Here is a 16,800-nt window from a genome sequence, read left to right as displayed (position 1 = left end):
TTAACATTACGTTCCCCCTTCTATTTCTTACAATGTTTCTTTTCAACCACCATCAGTATGTAACAGCGTGCATAATTCTAATCAATTAAAAGTGAATAAAATTGATCCACCTTTAATTAATAAAGAAGGCATTGTTAATGATAGGATAACTAGTTGTGAATTAAACATTTAATCACTAAATATATTTAATATATTTTCACTAATATATCGGAATGTTAAATCATATTTTAATACAAGTTTTTCAAAAATATAAAGTTTTATTATCAAGTTTGACCCAGAAACTACAGAAATTTAAATCCTTTAATTAGTAAATTAATAAAATAATAACATTTTAAATATAACAATGATATATGATGACTTCATTGAATTCATTTGGTGAGCTTATGGCGCAATAACTAGGCATGCCGCTAACCATTGACCAACAATTCTAATAATCATGATTTAGTTAAGTTGTGATTTGTGTGCCATTCCCTTAAATTATTGATAAATATTACTACTATTATAAATGCTCCATTTGAGACATTAACATTTTCTTAGCAACAAGAGAATTGACAAGATTTTTGCCTCTCTTGTCTCTTTCCTGTTAATAATTTGTTTCATGTTTAACTCAAAATTAAGTTAGTTAATTATTTTTTAAAATATAGTTGTATATTGAATTTGTAAGTAATTTTAGAATTAGATTATATAAAAATAATATAAATTTTAGTGAAATATGCTGTATGGTAAAATTATTTTAAGAACCTTAAAGAGACATTTTCCAACACAACATTCTTTAATTTAATATATTACTTTTATAATATTAACTAATAATATTACTGACAATATTTACATCAAAGAAATTCTTTATTGTATTTGAAAGTTTAATGAAACAATAATTAGGTGATCTTAAAAATAAATTTAACACAAAGTGAGGCATCAATAATACATGTGTTGTATATTCAGATAATTTCTTTAGAAATTTAGGATTATGATCATGATTGTGCTACTTAATAAATTAAAATAGTTAAAAATTTCAAATTATTTTTCTACAAAGAAAGTTAGGATGGGTATGAATGAAAATAAAACTATTTTATACTTTAAACAAATGAAACATAAAATATTAGGATTTTTAGCAACGCTAAAAGCTTTAAACATATAATAAAATTCACATCACACATGTATTTCATACGTATTTCAATAAATTCAGTAAGCGCGTTAATCCTGTATCTTACATTCTTGTTAATATCACCGCTCTTTTGCACAACTGATCCTAAATAATTAAAAATTTTCACCTCCTGAATCACGTTCTCGCCTTTTGTCACTGTTCTCCTCATTTCACCTACCTCATGTTTCCTTTTGTCAACCCAACCGGAATTTCTGGTAATGATAAAATTAATTGTAATAAAGTGTATGGAATTGGTCTTGTTCTAGTAAACTCAATGGTAGGTAAATAACTTTCATGATATAAAACTTAAAAGGTCAAATAAAGTTATAATTCTATCTTCAATAACTTCTAGTGTTAAAATTAATAATGAAATAATTAAACTAAACCCATTGCTACTATTTCAACTAATCGCTATTTAAAAAAAAAAACCAGCAGTCTCCCGGCACAGTGTGTATAATTGAATGCAGTATAGATGATATGTAATAGTGATTAAAATCATTATCATAAAAAACGCCTTGATGCAAATCTGTAGATAGTGTTTAATTTTAAAATTTTAATGGATTATTACAAAAGCTACATGATCTCCTATTTCCTTATTTATATCCTAAATACAAGTTATATGCATTACTAGTGCAAAGTATGTAATCGATGGAGGATTTCTCCTCTATAAAGATATTTGACAAATGTATCAAACAAAATTTTTTTCAATTTTCCCATTCTAAATTTTGATAGAATATATCTTCAACAAAAGTACAATATTCTTAATCTTCAATCTTTATTTCTATTAAATTTGTACGCCATTGACCTTTGCAATGTTCACATATAATAGAACATTCCCGAGTGGCATTATTTTGGTTCACGGTCGGTTCAAGCGATCCATGAGTGCTGGGAGAGTTCAATGTTCAATAATGAACCGTGTAATTTTTTATAAGTTCTAGGAAAGTTTAGCGTTCAATAATTAACCGAGCAATTTTTTGTAAGTGCTGAGACCGTTCAATGTTCAAAACAATCGTACGGATTCACCAAAGTTCTTTCATTATAATGAAAGAATCGTTATAACGGTTATAGCCGTTCAAATAGTTTTATTCACTTATAATGTTATTAGACATATTATCCCTTGATTAGTAAATTAATAAAAAAACTTATAAATAATAGTCATAAAATATTATCATTGAGACTATAGCGCGAATTTAACGTACGAACTTTTGGCGGAATAACCAGACGTGTCAGTAACCGTTGACCAACAGTTTTAGTTCGCGCGATTTTTATTTGTTATTTAATTTTTACTGTAACATTTTTTCAAATCATCAACGATTGATTTACTCTTTTTACAAATTATTTTTTTGAAACATTTGCCATTTTCACAGCGACTAGATAACTTGTTAATACTGCTCTTTTTCCCTGTTCACTCTCACATATATATTTAACTGAAAAGTTCAATAAAATGTAAGTACATTTAATTTAAATTTAGGAGTAAAATAATAAATAGTTATTTTAATTAATTTTAATTATAGCATATATTACTTTTTAGCTTCGATGCGAAGCGGAGAAGGTATTAATTTTACTATGATGTGTTTTTTTTTTTTTTTTATGTCTGTTGCCACTTTTTCTCAGCTCTCACTGGACCGATTTCTTTCAAAAATACGTCAAAAGATCACAAATCGTATCTAGTTGAAGACATTACCCTTAAAAATTGAAAAAAATTCCCTCGTTCCCCGCAAATGGGGGAAATATCCAAAAAAATTACAAATTTANCATATTGAAAAATATACTATTTTTGTATGATAATTATGGGTTTTGTATTTTATTTTAATAGAAGTTGATGTTGCTTTTGCAATTATCCATCAATTTTTTAAAATTAAACACTATCTACAGATTTGCATCGAAGCGTTTCTTATGATAGTGATTTTAATCACTGTCAGATTAAATCTACACTGGACCCTACTATGCAATGTCTCCACTATGCCGCGACCCCACTGTGCTACCGTTTTTTAAAGATAATCATACATTTTAGTAGCTACATTTATTGTAATTGTAATAGATACATTTGGTAAATTATATATTAAATTTTTGCATTTTGTATAATTATTAATTATAATTATAACCCAACTGACGGTGACTTTGATTCAAATGCAGATACAAGGATTCTAAAATCAGAATTTGAAGACGCACTTCAAACAATGAAGAAAAACAAAGCACCAGGCCCAGACGAATTAAACACAGAACTCCTACAGCAGTCAAGAGATGAAATAAAGAACGCTCTATACGAACTATTATGTCAAATATACGAGACTGGGAAAATTCCGAGCGATTTTGGATGTAGTAGATTAGTTATCCTACCAAAAAAACCTAGAGCCAACCAGTGCAAAAATTTTAGGACCCTAAGCTTAATATCACATGCGGCTAAATTACTGGAAATAATTGTAAGCAAAAGAATAAGTAAGAGGATAGAAGCCAGATTAGCAAACGATCAATATGTTTTTCGGAAGAACAAAGGAACCAGGGAGGCTATTTTAGGTCTGTGAGTAATACTTGAAAAGCAAATTGAGAGACAAAAAATCACTTATACGGCCTTTGTAGACTTAGAACAAGCATTGGATAGCATAAATTGGACAAGTCTCTTTAAAATTTTGGAAGAAAGAGAGATAGATTTTAAAGACAGACGTATTCTCTAGAAGATTTATGAAGAACAAGAATCCATTATTAACATTAATAAAACAACAGTGACTGCCAGAATCTAAAAAGGTGTGAGACAAGGGTGCCCACTTTCACCTGCATTGTTTAATGTATTTATTGAAAAAGCAATAGACGTCATAAAGCTTTGGTTAAAACAAAAAGGAATTGGAGTGAAAATAGGAGGGGTACTAATAACAATGCTTTGCTTCGCTTTGCTGATGATATAGTCGTTCTTGCAACATCTGAGGAAGACTTACAAGCAGCGTTAAATGCAATAAACTACTTTCAAAGAATATAGTCTGAAAATAAACGCAGCCAAGACCAAAGCCCTAGTATGCTACAAGAAAAATATACCATATATAAATATAACATTAGAAAACAAAGAAATTATCCAAGTAGACTATTTCAAATACTTAGGCAGCATTATAACAGACGACGGGAAATCAACCAAGGAAATCAGGAGCAGGATAGGTCAATCAAAAATACATTCTTTAAAAAGAGAAAAATACTAACATCAAAAAAATATGAACATATAAACGAAAAAACGGCTCATAAAAACATACGTCTGGAGTATGACATTATACGGAAGTGAAACCTGGACAATTAATAAGAAAGAAAAAGCTGGACTGATGAAAGATCAAATGAAGAAATCCCGAGGATAAAAGATAAAAAACGAACACTTATTGGCATTATAAAGAGAAGGAGATGGCAGATGATAGGACACACGTTGAGGCCTGGAGATGAATTCTATAGTTTAATAATTGAAGGAATGTTAGAGGGTACAAGATCAAGAGGAAGACCTAGAAAGCGGTACATTAGCCAAATAATGCAGGATGCAGGAGTCACTTCCTACAGGGAGCTTAAGATTATGGCGAATGATAGAGAAAAATGGAGAAGCCATTTATTGTAAAACATTTGTTAAAAACCAATCTTCGGATTGAAAAACAAAAAAAAAATAATTATAATACAAAATTATGTATTTTAATGAAGTACTATAGTTATATATGTTGTTATTAAGTTATTAACGGACATCTCAAGATTTTCCATGAGCTTAAAATGTTGAACATTTTTAATCATACATCATTGTCGTTATCATCATATCCTTAGCCTTTATAACAACTATTTAAATTTATCAAACATTTTAAGTTAAAAAGAATTGCATCTATTTGAATGAGAATTATATTTCAATACTTCAAATTTTAGATAAATGAAAAGTATTAAGTTTAAGGTTTTCACCGTTAAACAATTAACAGGGTTTTACATTAAACAAGATTTTCATCCGAATCATTTTTGTAATTATTTGTAACCTTTATACTATTAAATCAACAAGATTTTTATACAAATCAACCAATAAAGGGCACATTTTAATCTATGAGAGACAGGCTTACATGTAACCTAAGTAATTCAAAGATATAAATAAAACTATTCACAGTAGTGTCCCTTAAACAAAAAACAAATCTATTTACTTAGGTTGTCTAAAATATCCAATATCCAAAACAAGCTTTTCATAAGCTTCACATTTTTAAAGTACTTCTTGGTATGAACATTAAACTGAAATAAAAATGCAAATTTAATATGTTGATATATTGATAGCGCGTTAGTAAATCGAACTAAGTCTGGAAGATTAATTTTGAAACTACAAAGAAAAAATAACTTTTTACTTTATACTACATTTTTCATAGAAAAATTTACTTGAATAATTTTGTGGTGTCGTGTGTACAGATCACGATATGTTGATTAAAATATTGTCATTGAATAAGTCATAATGTTTCAAACAATATGAATATTGTTGGTGTAAATCCCAAACAGATATACTCCTATTTATTGCAGTGAAAAAATACTGGTTATATCATAGTACAACTAGTACTTTTATTCTTTTCTAAAAAGCAGTTAAAAAATCATTGGATAAAAAGAGATGAAGATGATGCTACAACCTGTATACAGGAGCGATCCTAGTAGTAAATTTTAGGGGGGTGTGAAGTGAATTTTGCAGACAAAGTATTTTCATTGGTACAAAATTCTACAATTTATTCTAAAAATTCCGACTTATGATTTTAATAAACTTTGGGGGTTATGACATCCCCACACTCTTCTATGAAATAGTCTCTTCTATACAATATGTTTTGCCTGCACTCCGTCCATCTGTTGTATAGATATATTACATGTTCAATAAATAAAGAAAAACAAGTCAATTGTTACGAACAATGGGAACCCTTTTCCTTAATTTTTGAACCCTTGTATAATCTAAAGGGTGTTCAGTAAATAAGGAAACGAATTTCTATTGTACTCATTGTTTGTAACAATTTAACTGTTTCCTAACTTACTGAACACTCTGTATACAAATATATTTACTAGTACTAATGTCTGTTTATTTTTTAGATGCTATGTCTGGCCAAATCTTAATACCTGAACACGAAATAACATTTAACAAAATAATAGATAATATTTTTAAGAATTCTGGCAATAATAAAGCATCACACCAATAAAATCCTATTGTTTTTTTGTTATTCAATTACATTCCATTTATTTGTAAAAGATTTTTTTAATTTATTTACTTAGATAGTTTCACAGTTTTTTATTAATAAGTTAAAACAAAATATAGCATTTTAGGAATCAAAATAAAAACAGTAAAAAAAAAAACATGGCAATCTTATGCCATCTTATTGGATGCTACTTATGTGTATTACTCCTTCTGTTGTACTTATGGCAATGATTTTTTTTATTCCATTTCATGGAAATTAAATTTAAATTACTAATTGTTTTTATAACCACAGTAATATTTTTTGTTATATCAACTATTGCAATTTCACAATTTTCTGTACCAATATTAACTATATATTCCTTGTCTAAATTCTATAACACCTTAGTGATTAATTTATTATGATAAAATATTTTTATTGGATTTTTTTGATAAATATTGTACAACAATAAATCAAACTGAGTTACAGTAAATAAATTGCTGACATTGCTAACATCATTATTTTTATTTAAAATTATCTATTGTTATTAATTTAGATTAATTATAATCAAAATGTATGAATGGATTGTTTACTAATTATCATCTAATATAAAATAAAACAAACCTAAAGGTTAACTATTTTACTATATATATACATACATATAATATATTTTATACAGTAATACATTGTGTATATAGTAATACAATATATTATTTTAAAATTATAAAATTTTTGAATATTAAATTTGTTAAAATTGTCTTTTAAACAAATTTTGTACAAAACTATTTTTTGTAAGTGAAATATTTTTTGAGAAAATTAAAAAAGCTCATATTTTTGAACTTTTGCGAGGCTGTAAAAAAAAAGCTCAATTCAAATCAATGAGGACTTTTAGTATGTCATTATACATATCTTAATTCAACTTTAAAAAAAAAAAAATTTGGTTGGGAATTTTTTCTGCCATTTATCCTTTGTTGACTGGCCTATATAGTGTTGTAGGCAATGCTTTGCAGATTCCATATATTGTTTTCCTCTAGTGATAACGTAATTTTATAGCTTGTTATTAATGTTTAAACTTAGTGCTATAATCACTATTAAAGATAATCTAAAGAGTATCTTAAATTATGTCTATAAACGCCATTAATTTAGTAGGTAAGGAACTATAACTTATTAACTAGAAAATGACAGCTTATAAAAATTTTTGGACTGCTATTAGCATTTTCCTAATAAGGCGTAAGAAGTAGTCTGGTTCATTAATATCATTAGATATACAATTTATATTTAGGAGTGAATAGCTTTTAAAATATTGACCCAGAGGTTATTATCAATCAGTTATTTTCTTAGATAGATAATTTTCTAATTAGGAAGTTAATTAAAAATAAAGGGAAATATTTATTACATATTTCCATTTAAAAAACTCAAGATGATAACATTTTTAGAAGAAATGTAGTAGATAATCACTTTTTTTTTTATTTAACGTAAAATACTGATATCTTTCGAGTTGTTAATTTAAATACACTCATCTATCAACTTAAATCCTCAGTAAGGATATGATTTGAAAATTTAGGATGATTCATCAATAATTATTAAAAATTTCTGGAATTTTTTATAAAACAAATAAATTTTTAATTATTCAATTTATTTGTTGAACGAAACTTAACAGATAATATCAAAATAACATTGTAGATAAATTTGTAATAAAAATAAATAGTTGTACATTAAAATAATGTAATCTAAAAGAGCACTCATTAATTGGAATATTCAATTCTAAAATAAAATAACTATAAAAAAAAAGGTCCAAAATATAGAATTTTTACTATAGCTGCCCCAATATGAAATTCTGGCTACGACGTGTCTACTACATGGCAAAACCAGTAAGTAATATTTTATTATTTTTTCAGTAATGAATAAATTTTCAGTTTTTATTTAAAAAAAAGTGAGGATTCATTTTTTAGCATCAAAATGATAAATTAATCATCAAATTTTATTCATGTGGTACTAATTTTTTTGTTATATTGTTGGCTAAAAGCAAGAATTTTCATTATTCATGAAATAATTTTTTTTTAATTAATTTATCAACAACACATTTATGACACTGGATTTATTAAAAAACTATAACAAGATTATAACACTTAATGTCTTTTCCTTAAAAATAATAATTCTCAATATTTAGGGAAATAATGGAATATAACCTATTATTAATTTATGTTATAATAATATATATAATATTGCTCTCAGTGAACTTTATTTAAAAATTTCTCTAGATAATTTTATATGAAATAAAATTCTAAAAATTTTTTTTTAATTTATATGAAATTCGCCTTTTTTAAAATTAATAGAATTAGAATTATTACTGGTCTGATATTTAATTATCGAGATGAAAAACCTGTATAGTACTATTGTATTGATGAATAAAAAACAAGATTTATTGTTATTTTAACAATGTAGTTAACACTAAAAATAATAAATTTTAAACAAATTATTACAATGAAAACATAAAAAACAAAATATTGCACAATTATCATAATTATATTACATGTAGTTTTTAATTTTTATTTAAAATTAAATAGTAATAATATAAAAATATCACTTTTGTATTCCACAAAAAAATTCTATAATATCAAATTCAAAATCAAATTTAATAATCATTAATTAAAATCATTTTTTTTCTTAATATATCACAGGGACTTACATTAGTGTTTCAACATAATATCTAAAATACTGATTAAAAAATTTATTCTAGTTATATTTAGTAAGTTGATGATACCTTGCATAAAAAAATAAATATTTTAAATTGTGTTATTAAAATAACTATTTTAGTATTTCTATTGACCCTAATCTTTTACTGAAAAATAAAAACATTAATTTAAAAGATTAATAATTTTTAACATAATGTTACATCTAAGTAATTTATTCAAGTATACTATAATATTTAATATTTAATTTAAAAATATAATAATAAATAATTTGGGTACTGAGTTTGATTTTTTTTTCCTTATGATTTATTACTCAATGTCTTGAATTTAAGTTTTTTGAATTACACGGTTATTATTATTCAATTTATTTTATGAAAATTAAAAAAATGCATTATTTAATAATAATAATAATATATTTTTGGTTATTATTTGTTTTTAATTTGGCATAATATATATATATATAAAAGAAAACAATAACACGAGAAAAAATAAGATCTGAAAATTAATTTAATTTTAACATAAATATAAAAAATTTCTGCAAAATAAAACAAACATTCTTTTTTATTAAAATTTAATGTTTCTATAAAATTGTCTACATTTTATTTAGGTCTTTTGCATAAGCATAGTTGATAAAGTAATATTAAATTATATTTGAAACATTTTAAATAAAGAAAAAATGTGTTCATTTATAAAAAGGGAACTGGGGATAATACAACTGAGAGTTTAAAATTCAAAAATCTACTAAGTGAATATTATTTTTGTTTAGTTAAATTTTAATACTTACTCTTTTGGAGCTAGATTTTATTTTATAGCATTATTTTATTATTTGTTAAAAAAATGAACATAAAATTGTGATAGTAAAAATTGACAAAACATTACCAACAAAATCAAATTTATGTTAACAAAAAATCTTTAAAGGCTCTTAACGATTTTAGTTGTTTACGAAGTGCTGATATGAGATCTGTTGGTTGTACCAACAAGGAAATATCTAGACCAACAGCATTTAGTCGATCCCTAATTTCTGTATCTTTAAACAATAAATTCAATGGTCGTGAATTAATTTCAGTTAAAGTCCAAGTTGTTAATGATAAACCATCTACAGTAGGAGTACGAGGTGATAGTCCATGAACAGCAGCCAAACTGTTTGGTATAATATCTTTAATTTCTGCAGTACCACCTTCTTGTACGATACCAAGATCTTGACCTTGTTCTTGTCTTCTGACAACAAATACTTTACCACAAGGAACACGTCTTATAATCAGTTCAACCTAAATAATTTAAAGTTAATAGTTATTACAAATATACATCAAGCTATAATTAAATATTTGCTCACATAAAGACTAGGCCATGCTTTTATAGATTTATGGGCATCTGTAGAACATGTTACTGGTTTTCCAGCAACACTAAGTAATTGATCACCGATATGTAAAGCATTATGGAGCATTGGATGTTCTTTTTGTTTCCAACCAGCAATCCATACGGTTTGAAATACATCAACAAAAGCAATTGTATTTATACAATCCTTTCGCCTTAGTTGTAGTCGAACACCTGCGGGGTGAGACATTTCTCTGCGTAATTGTAAGACTTGTTTTTCACGTACCGTTAAACGGCTAGGACTCAATAAATCTCTAGTTTCAGCCTAGTAAAAAAAAATTTTAATTTATCAAGTAACAGATCTAATAATTTTAACTATTTAAAATTATACAATAGGAATGTAAGGTGTTGGTACGGGTTGTAACATTCGAGTAGTATTGACAGCTACTCTAATTCTATCTGCTCCTACAATTGGATGTTGACTTTCACTATTTATTTTTCGCCTTGCACCACGTCCTCTTCCTATTGGAAGCTAAAATAATAAGTTTAAAAATTTATCATGCACAATTTTTTAATCAGATATATAAACTTCAATTACTTGGGATCTTGTTGGCATAATAGCAATATCTGAAGGAATAAAACTTGAAGAACTTGCCATTCTAGGCTGAACAGTTATTGGTAATACTAGATGCTCATAGTTATTGCTAGGTGTTATTTCTTGATCTCCAGCTAGTGCAACTTCTGATCTGTTAATTCTTCTTCTTGATCTATTTTCATTAGGTTCAACAGATCTTATTTTAATATGTTGTTCTTCACTATTAACTTCAGTCAAGAGTCTTCGTGAAATATCATCATTAGTATTTCTATCACTTGATTCTGGATGATTATTAGATATAAGATTACTGTGAGTCTCTTCAGAAATAATATTCATCTGATTAAGTCTAGTTGGTCTTAAAAGTAAATTAGGTTGCTCAGTTGTAAAGGGCATTCTAACAGATCTAGGAGAAATTATTTCTATCTCCATTTGTTCTTCTGGTTGAATTAAGGCATGTTCCATTTGATTAAAATCAAATACTTGACTATTGTTCTGGACTTCAACGATGGTAACATTATTTTCCAGTCTACTAGAATTACTAATTTATAGATTTATTAGTAAATAGTAATATAATTATGTCTGAAATGATATTTAGTCTAGAAATTCTTATAGTCATAAACAGAATTACTTGTTTTTAATTAGACTATACACCCAACTTAATTTTTAGCTTCGATACAAAGCTGAGAAGGTATTAACTTTACCATGATGTATTCTCACCAGTATATTTCTTTCAATGATATGTCAAAAGATTTCAAATCTTATCTAGTTAAAGACATTACCCTCAAAAAAAAAAAAAAAAAAAAAAAAAATGGAAAAAAAAGGCAAATTTAAAATGATGTTTATAAAAGTTTGGATAATAATGATATAAAATCAATTTCGAGTTTTTTTTTATATAACAAAATTTTTGCTCTACTTTAAAACTTGGAAATTTTTAATTTTTTAAAGAATTTGTTTGGTAACTACTACACAAATTTTTTATGTAATATCTTAGCATAGTAATATGTAACTAAAACGGCATCTTTAATTTTTAACAGATTTAGATAAAAAAACTGGATTTTCCTATGAAAGAGAATACAGGTATAATTACAATAATATACTGAGAATCAAGTAAATTTTTTGTAACAGAACTACAAATTTTGAAAAAAATGGAGTAACTTGAAGTGAATGGTTATGTTGGAGTAATGCGATGAAAGAGAAAGTAAACTTCAATAAAAACAATAATTATTACTTATAAATTCTGTAAATCTAAAATAAGTAATATTTATCAAAAGTTTTATACTAACACTATATTTGGACTAATAGGTGGTGTCAAAATAGTATGATCTATTTCTATTGATACATCATTTCTGGCTAAAAAATACATATAATGTTTAAATAAATGAAATCCACTAACTTTAATTAATAATATTAAAGTACTTGATTGTTGAGAAGTTGCAACAACAGGTTCAACACCTGGTAAAACAATAGTTTGTAAGTCACGTAAAGGTGGTGGGGGTGGTAAAGGTGAGTTAGGATCTCTAGTTGGTAGAAGTGGAGGTTTAGATTCTGGTGGTTTTGTATAAACATTTTCCTTAGGAGATAAGATATGCATCTCTCTTAATTTCATATCTAAACCTTGTACCCAATCCATCATCTGATTCCTAAATAAATAATTAACTTTAATTATCATCACCATTATTAAACAGATAAAGTAAAACATTTACTAACCAAGATGGAGCAGCCAAACGGACTATTTCTGAAGATAATGTTACAACAAACTCATATTGGTATTGTTGTTGTTGATCACCTGCATTAACAGGTAAAGGACATATAGTGGCAGAAACATGGACGGTATCAGATAAAGGTACTGTATTATCTGGACGATGAGCTACTGCTTTTTTCTGATCTACATAAAATTCTAAAACTGGTTCTGTATCATCATGAATACAAAACACTGTCCACAATTTTTGTCCACCAGTTAGTTTCAAAGCAGATTTTTTATCTACACCTGTTGGTAGTTTTCTCAACCAGGAATTTTTGTGAATTTCTCTAAACTGCACACCACTCATTATTTTTCTAAAAATTATTGTAAAAAGAAAAACATGTTTAAGTTATGGTAAAATAATTTTTTAAAGTTTGTGATATTAATTTTCATGTAGTTTGAAACTAAATTAGACAGATATTACTCAACATTATGCTGTTTGCTTGAAAAAAAATTTCAAATGATATTTTTTTAAATGAAAATCAAGTATTCATAAATAGTATTATTTAATTAATTAATTAAACAAATAACATAACATCTTATAAATAGGGCTCAGAGCTTTAAGTATTTATTAAGTTTATTTATGTCGCCATGAGTATATCAATGATATAGGTATCATGTTTATTTTGCTTAACACTATTATATATACAGGTGGTCCACCACTCACTGACAACTTAAATAACTTTTGATCCAGTTAATATTTTTAGCTGATTTTTTTTTTTTAATAATAGTTATACGTTAGGTCTATAGCTATATCTCAATAATTAATTTTTTTAAATTTTATTAAAAATATTATTTATTTTTAAATTTTAAATAAAATGTAAAAAAAAAATCTAAGATAGCTATTTTGTAGAGTAGAATTTAAGAAAAATTTTAGTAAAAAAATATCTTATTAATATTCAGTAGTAAATATTCTGTAGCGTTTTGAAGTTTGTGAAAATTTGAATTTTCATGTATTATTTTACGGTATTAAACATTGAAATACGTATTGAGAATAGGACAGAAGAAAACGCTATCTTTTCAATATACTTTTGAATGAGAATGATAAGTAATAATTGCCTTATCTAATTTCTTATCATGGTATTAATGCCGTGTTTGTAATGTATACACATTATCATCATATGTATACACAGTAATCATGAAAATATAGCGTTTTCTTCTGTCCTTTTCTCAATACGTATTTCAATGTTTANATAGCGTTTTCTTCTGTCCTTTTCTCAATACGTTTTGTAGTAATTTAAAAAATTATACATTCATAGACTATGTTAAAATTATATTTTTTATTATTTTGTTTTTAATAATAAAATAAATAATTTTTTTTAAATGTTAAAATAGCCAATTTTTAACACTTTACTTACAAAAATGATTAATGAGTCAATAACAATTTTAGACAATGTTATTCATTAAACATATAACTTAAAACCAGAGTCATGATTAATTTATCCAATTGAGATAATTGAAATCAAATAAGATAGAAAGCTTAAAGCTCTAAAAAATAACTAAATGAGCACAACGTATACACACATATTAGTTAATAAATGTGATTTTAGAAAAAAAATTGCAAAAAATAGTATAAACCATTAAATATATCAAATATTCCTTAAAAAGTAATGAAAACCAAACATGCAAAATTATTCAATACAAAATTTTCAATTTGCCTTTTTTGTAGTATGAAACAACATTTGTCTAGGTTGCCTATTTTTCTCTAAAAAAATATGTATATTTTTTTAAGTTTTTTGCTATACAAAAATCAGACAAAAACACATTTGTAAAAAAAACAAATAAAGTACTTTTATTAATTAACAATAAATATTTAATCTTTGTACAACATTAAATAGGTCTCAACAAATAGTGTAACTTCAGCTAATATAGACTCAAATTTCTAGTCGTATCAATCATTTTAGAATAAACACTTATTGAGCCAGTGGCAATTAAATGATTTTGTTATAGGAAGTGATAAAAAACCTTTTTGATAAAAATCTTAATGGGAGCTCTGTTCTCATATCAGAGAATTTTATTTGTATTACTATATCAAGATGTTATCATTGGACTACTTAATTTATTTTAGAATAGCACCCCTATGAATTTACCTAGATACAAATAATAAACAAGTCATAAAATTTAATCTTCCATATTTGTATGATTCATTATTTTTTTCATATTAGTTATGTTCAATAACTTATTCTTTATTAAGTTTCCAAAATATACTATATATGAAAATCATACAAGAAATGTCAATGAGGAATCTATTCCCAAGTCCCCTTCATTTTAACAACCACTGTATTGAGTTACAAGTATTTTAATACATAGAGCAGAATATTCATTATAAATATATACCAGTACTAGCTGTACCCATCCGCTTTCTCAACATACAATGTCTATAATTGTTATTATAACCCATTAATCATTTTCTTACAAAAATTATATTGAAAAGTTAATTTTATCAAAAGTTATAAGGTATAACTAGTCAATTAGATATGTTTCACTTTTCATCATACATATAATAAATGTTCACAAATTTTATAAATGCATAGTTTTGAAATTTAATAACAATCATAGATATTCTGTATAATAATTTAACTTTTAATTATCATTTTTACTGTAAGAATTTATTTAGTAATTATTTACTTTATTTAAATACTGATAATAGTATTTAAATTATTTATTATTATTATTATCCTTGTGGATAGGAGATAAGAATACTTTCATGACACCTTTGCCAGTCATAAGAGGTTACTAATGTGGTTGCGTCAGGCGTAAAATTTTGTCAAAAAGTATGACTAGGCTTGAACAAAACTTAGACGGATTGTCCCATCACGAATGTATGCGGGGACAACGGATGAGAGGAAACAAAGTAGTTAAAAAGGAAGAAGGCCTAAGGAATAAAGTGTTTGATACCAACCGGATAACTTGTGCAGAAGCTCTTTCACCAGTACTGTGTACAGGTTTACCCAGCGCTTGTAGGTACATCATCACTTAACTCTAGGCCGGACTCGTGTATAAAGGAGAAAAATAGATATAAAGTAAGAATAGGTACGTGAAATGTTGGAATATTAACTGGTAGAAGTTGAGAATTAATAAAAGTATTAAAAAGAATAAAAAGTTAACATTTGTTGTGTGTAGGAAACTAAGTGAAAATGAGAGAAAGCAAGAGAAATAGATGAGGGTTATAAAATAATATACTCAGGTAAGTCTAATAAAAAGAATTGTGTAGAGATAAATATAGATGAGGAGATGAAAAATAAAATGGTAGAACAAGTTAGGAAAAGTGACCAAATTATAATTAGATGAAGTGCCAGTAGAAGTATGAAAAATATTAGGCGGTGTTGGCATAAGGTAGTTGAAGGATCTTTTAAATAAAATCTTATTAGAAGGGAAAATTCCAAATGAAGGGAGAAATAATATTGTGGTGCCGATATTTAAAGATAAAGGAAACATACAGGAGTGTGGAAATTATAGAATCATTAAGCTTATGAGTTATAGTACGAAAATAATAATAATATATAAAAGAGAAGAGTATAAGTTTAGCGTCAATTGTAGATAAGTGAGAGAAAATAGACTTAGATAGTTTGGTCATATAATGAAAAGAGAGGAATCGAAAACTGTATGAACAGTTATAGAAATAAATGTTGAAGGAAGAAGAGGTAGAGGAAGATCAAAAAAGAGATGGAGAGATATATGTAAATGTGATATGAGGACGACTGATGTGAGTGTAGATGATGTGAGAGATTGTGTCAAGTGGAAGTTTAGGATAAGGGTACCCCTAAAAGTTGGTGTAAAAGCGAGAAAAAAAGAGGATTTAAATACTGTACAGTAATACAATTTAAAAAAAATTAATTAATAAATACAAATGGGATTTAAATTTAAAAAATTGTTTAAATTTGATCAAAATAAACGTGGTATTATATATTTTTAATTTTAATAGTACATAAAATAACTATACTACAATAAAATTTTCAAGAGAAAAATAGTAGACCTTTCAATGAATTGGGTGTATATTATAAAAATAATTCAGGAAAGAGAAATGCTAAAATGGATTTCATTGAAATCACCTAATGTACACGATCATTCAACTAATTTTAGAAATACTTAATGCATTCTCATACAAAAATATGTACTTCAATGATGTAACCAGAGAAGTGATGATGAAATGTATTTATTTAATATTTATTTAAAAC

The 16,800-nt window shown here is 26.0% G+C and overlaps 1 protein-coding gene across 2 annotated transcripts in view; it reads right to left on the bottom strand.

The window, feature by feature from the left end:
- Window positions 1-9,442: 9,442 nt before the first annotated feature.
- Window positions 9,443-16,800, bottom strand: part of LOC126894609 (uncharacterized) — a 9,415-nt gene continuing 2,057 nt past the window's right edge. Inside the window, exons 2-8 of one of the 2 annotated variants that reach the window (XM_050665736.1) lie at window positions 12,589-12,936; window positions 12,298-12,521; window positions 12,165-12,231; window positions 10,885-11,419; window positions 10,678-10,818; window positions 10,306-10,611; window positions 9,443-10,240 (exon numbers count right to left, since the gene is read on the bottom strand). In XM_050665736.1, coding sequence (XP_050521693.1) covers window positions 9,866-10,240; window positions 10,306-10,611; window positions 10,678-10,818; window positions 10,885-11,419; window positions 12,165-12,231; window positions 12,298-12,521; window positions 12,589-12,929 — 1,989 coding nt within the window. In that variant the 5' untranslated portion in view covers window positions 12,930-12,936 and the 3' untranslated portion in view covers window positions 9,443-9,865. The remainder of the gene's footprint in view (window positions 10,241-10,305; window positions 10,612-10,677; window positions 10,819-10,884; window positions 11,420-12,164; window positions 12,232-12,297; window positions 12,522-12,588; window positions 12,937-16,800) is intronic. The other variant, XM_050665735.1, reaches the window with a different exon arrangement.

This window comes from Daktulosphaira vitifoliae, unplaced genomic scaffold (assembly GCF_025091365.1).
Source record: "Daktulosphaira vitifoliae isolate Bord-2020 unplaced genomic scaffold, ASM2509136v1 Scaffold_1, whole genome shotgun sequence".
Taxonomy (NCBI): domain Eukaryota; kingdom Metazoa; phylum Arthropoda; class Insecta; order Hemiptera; family Phylloxeridae; genus Daktulosphaira; species Daktulosphaira vitifoliae.
This window is presented reverse-complemented; position numbering and strand designations above follow the sequence as displayed.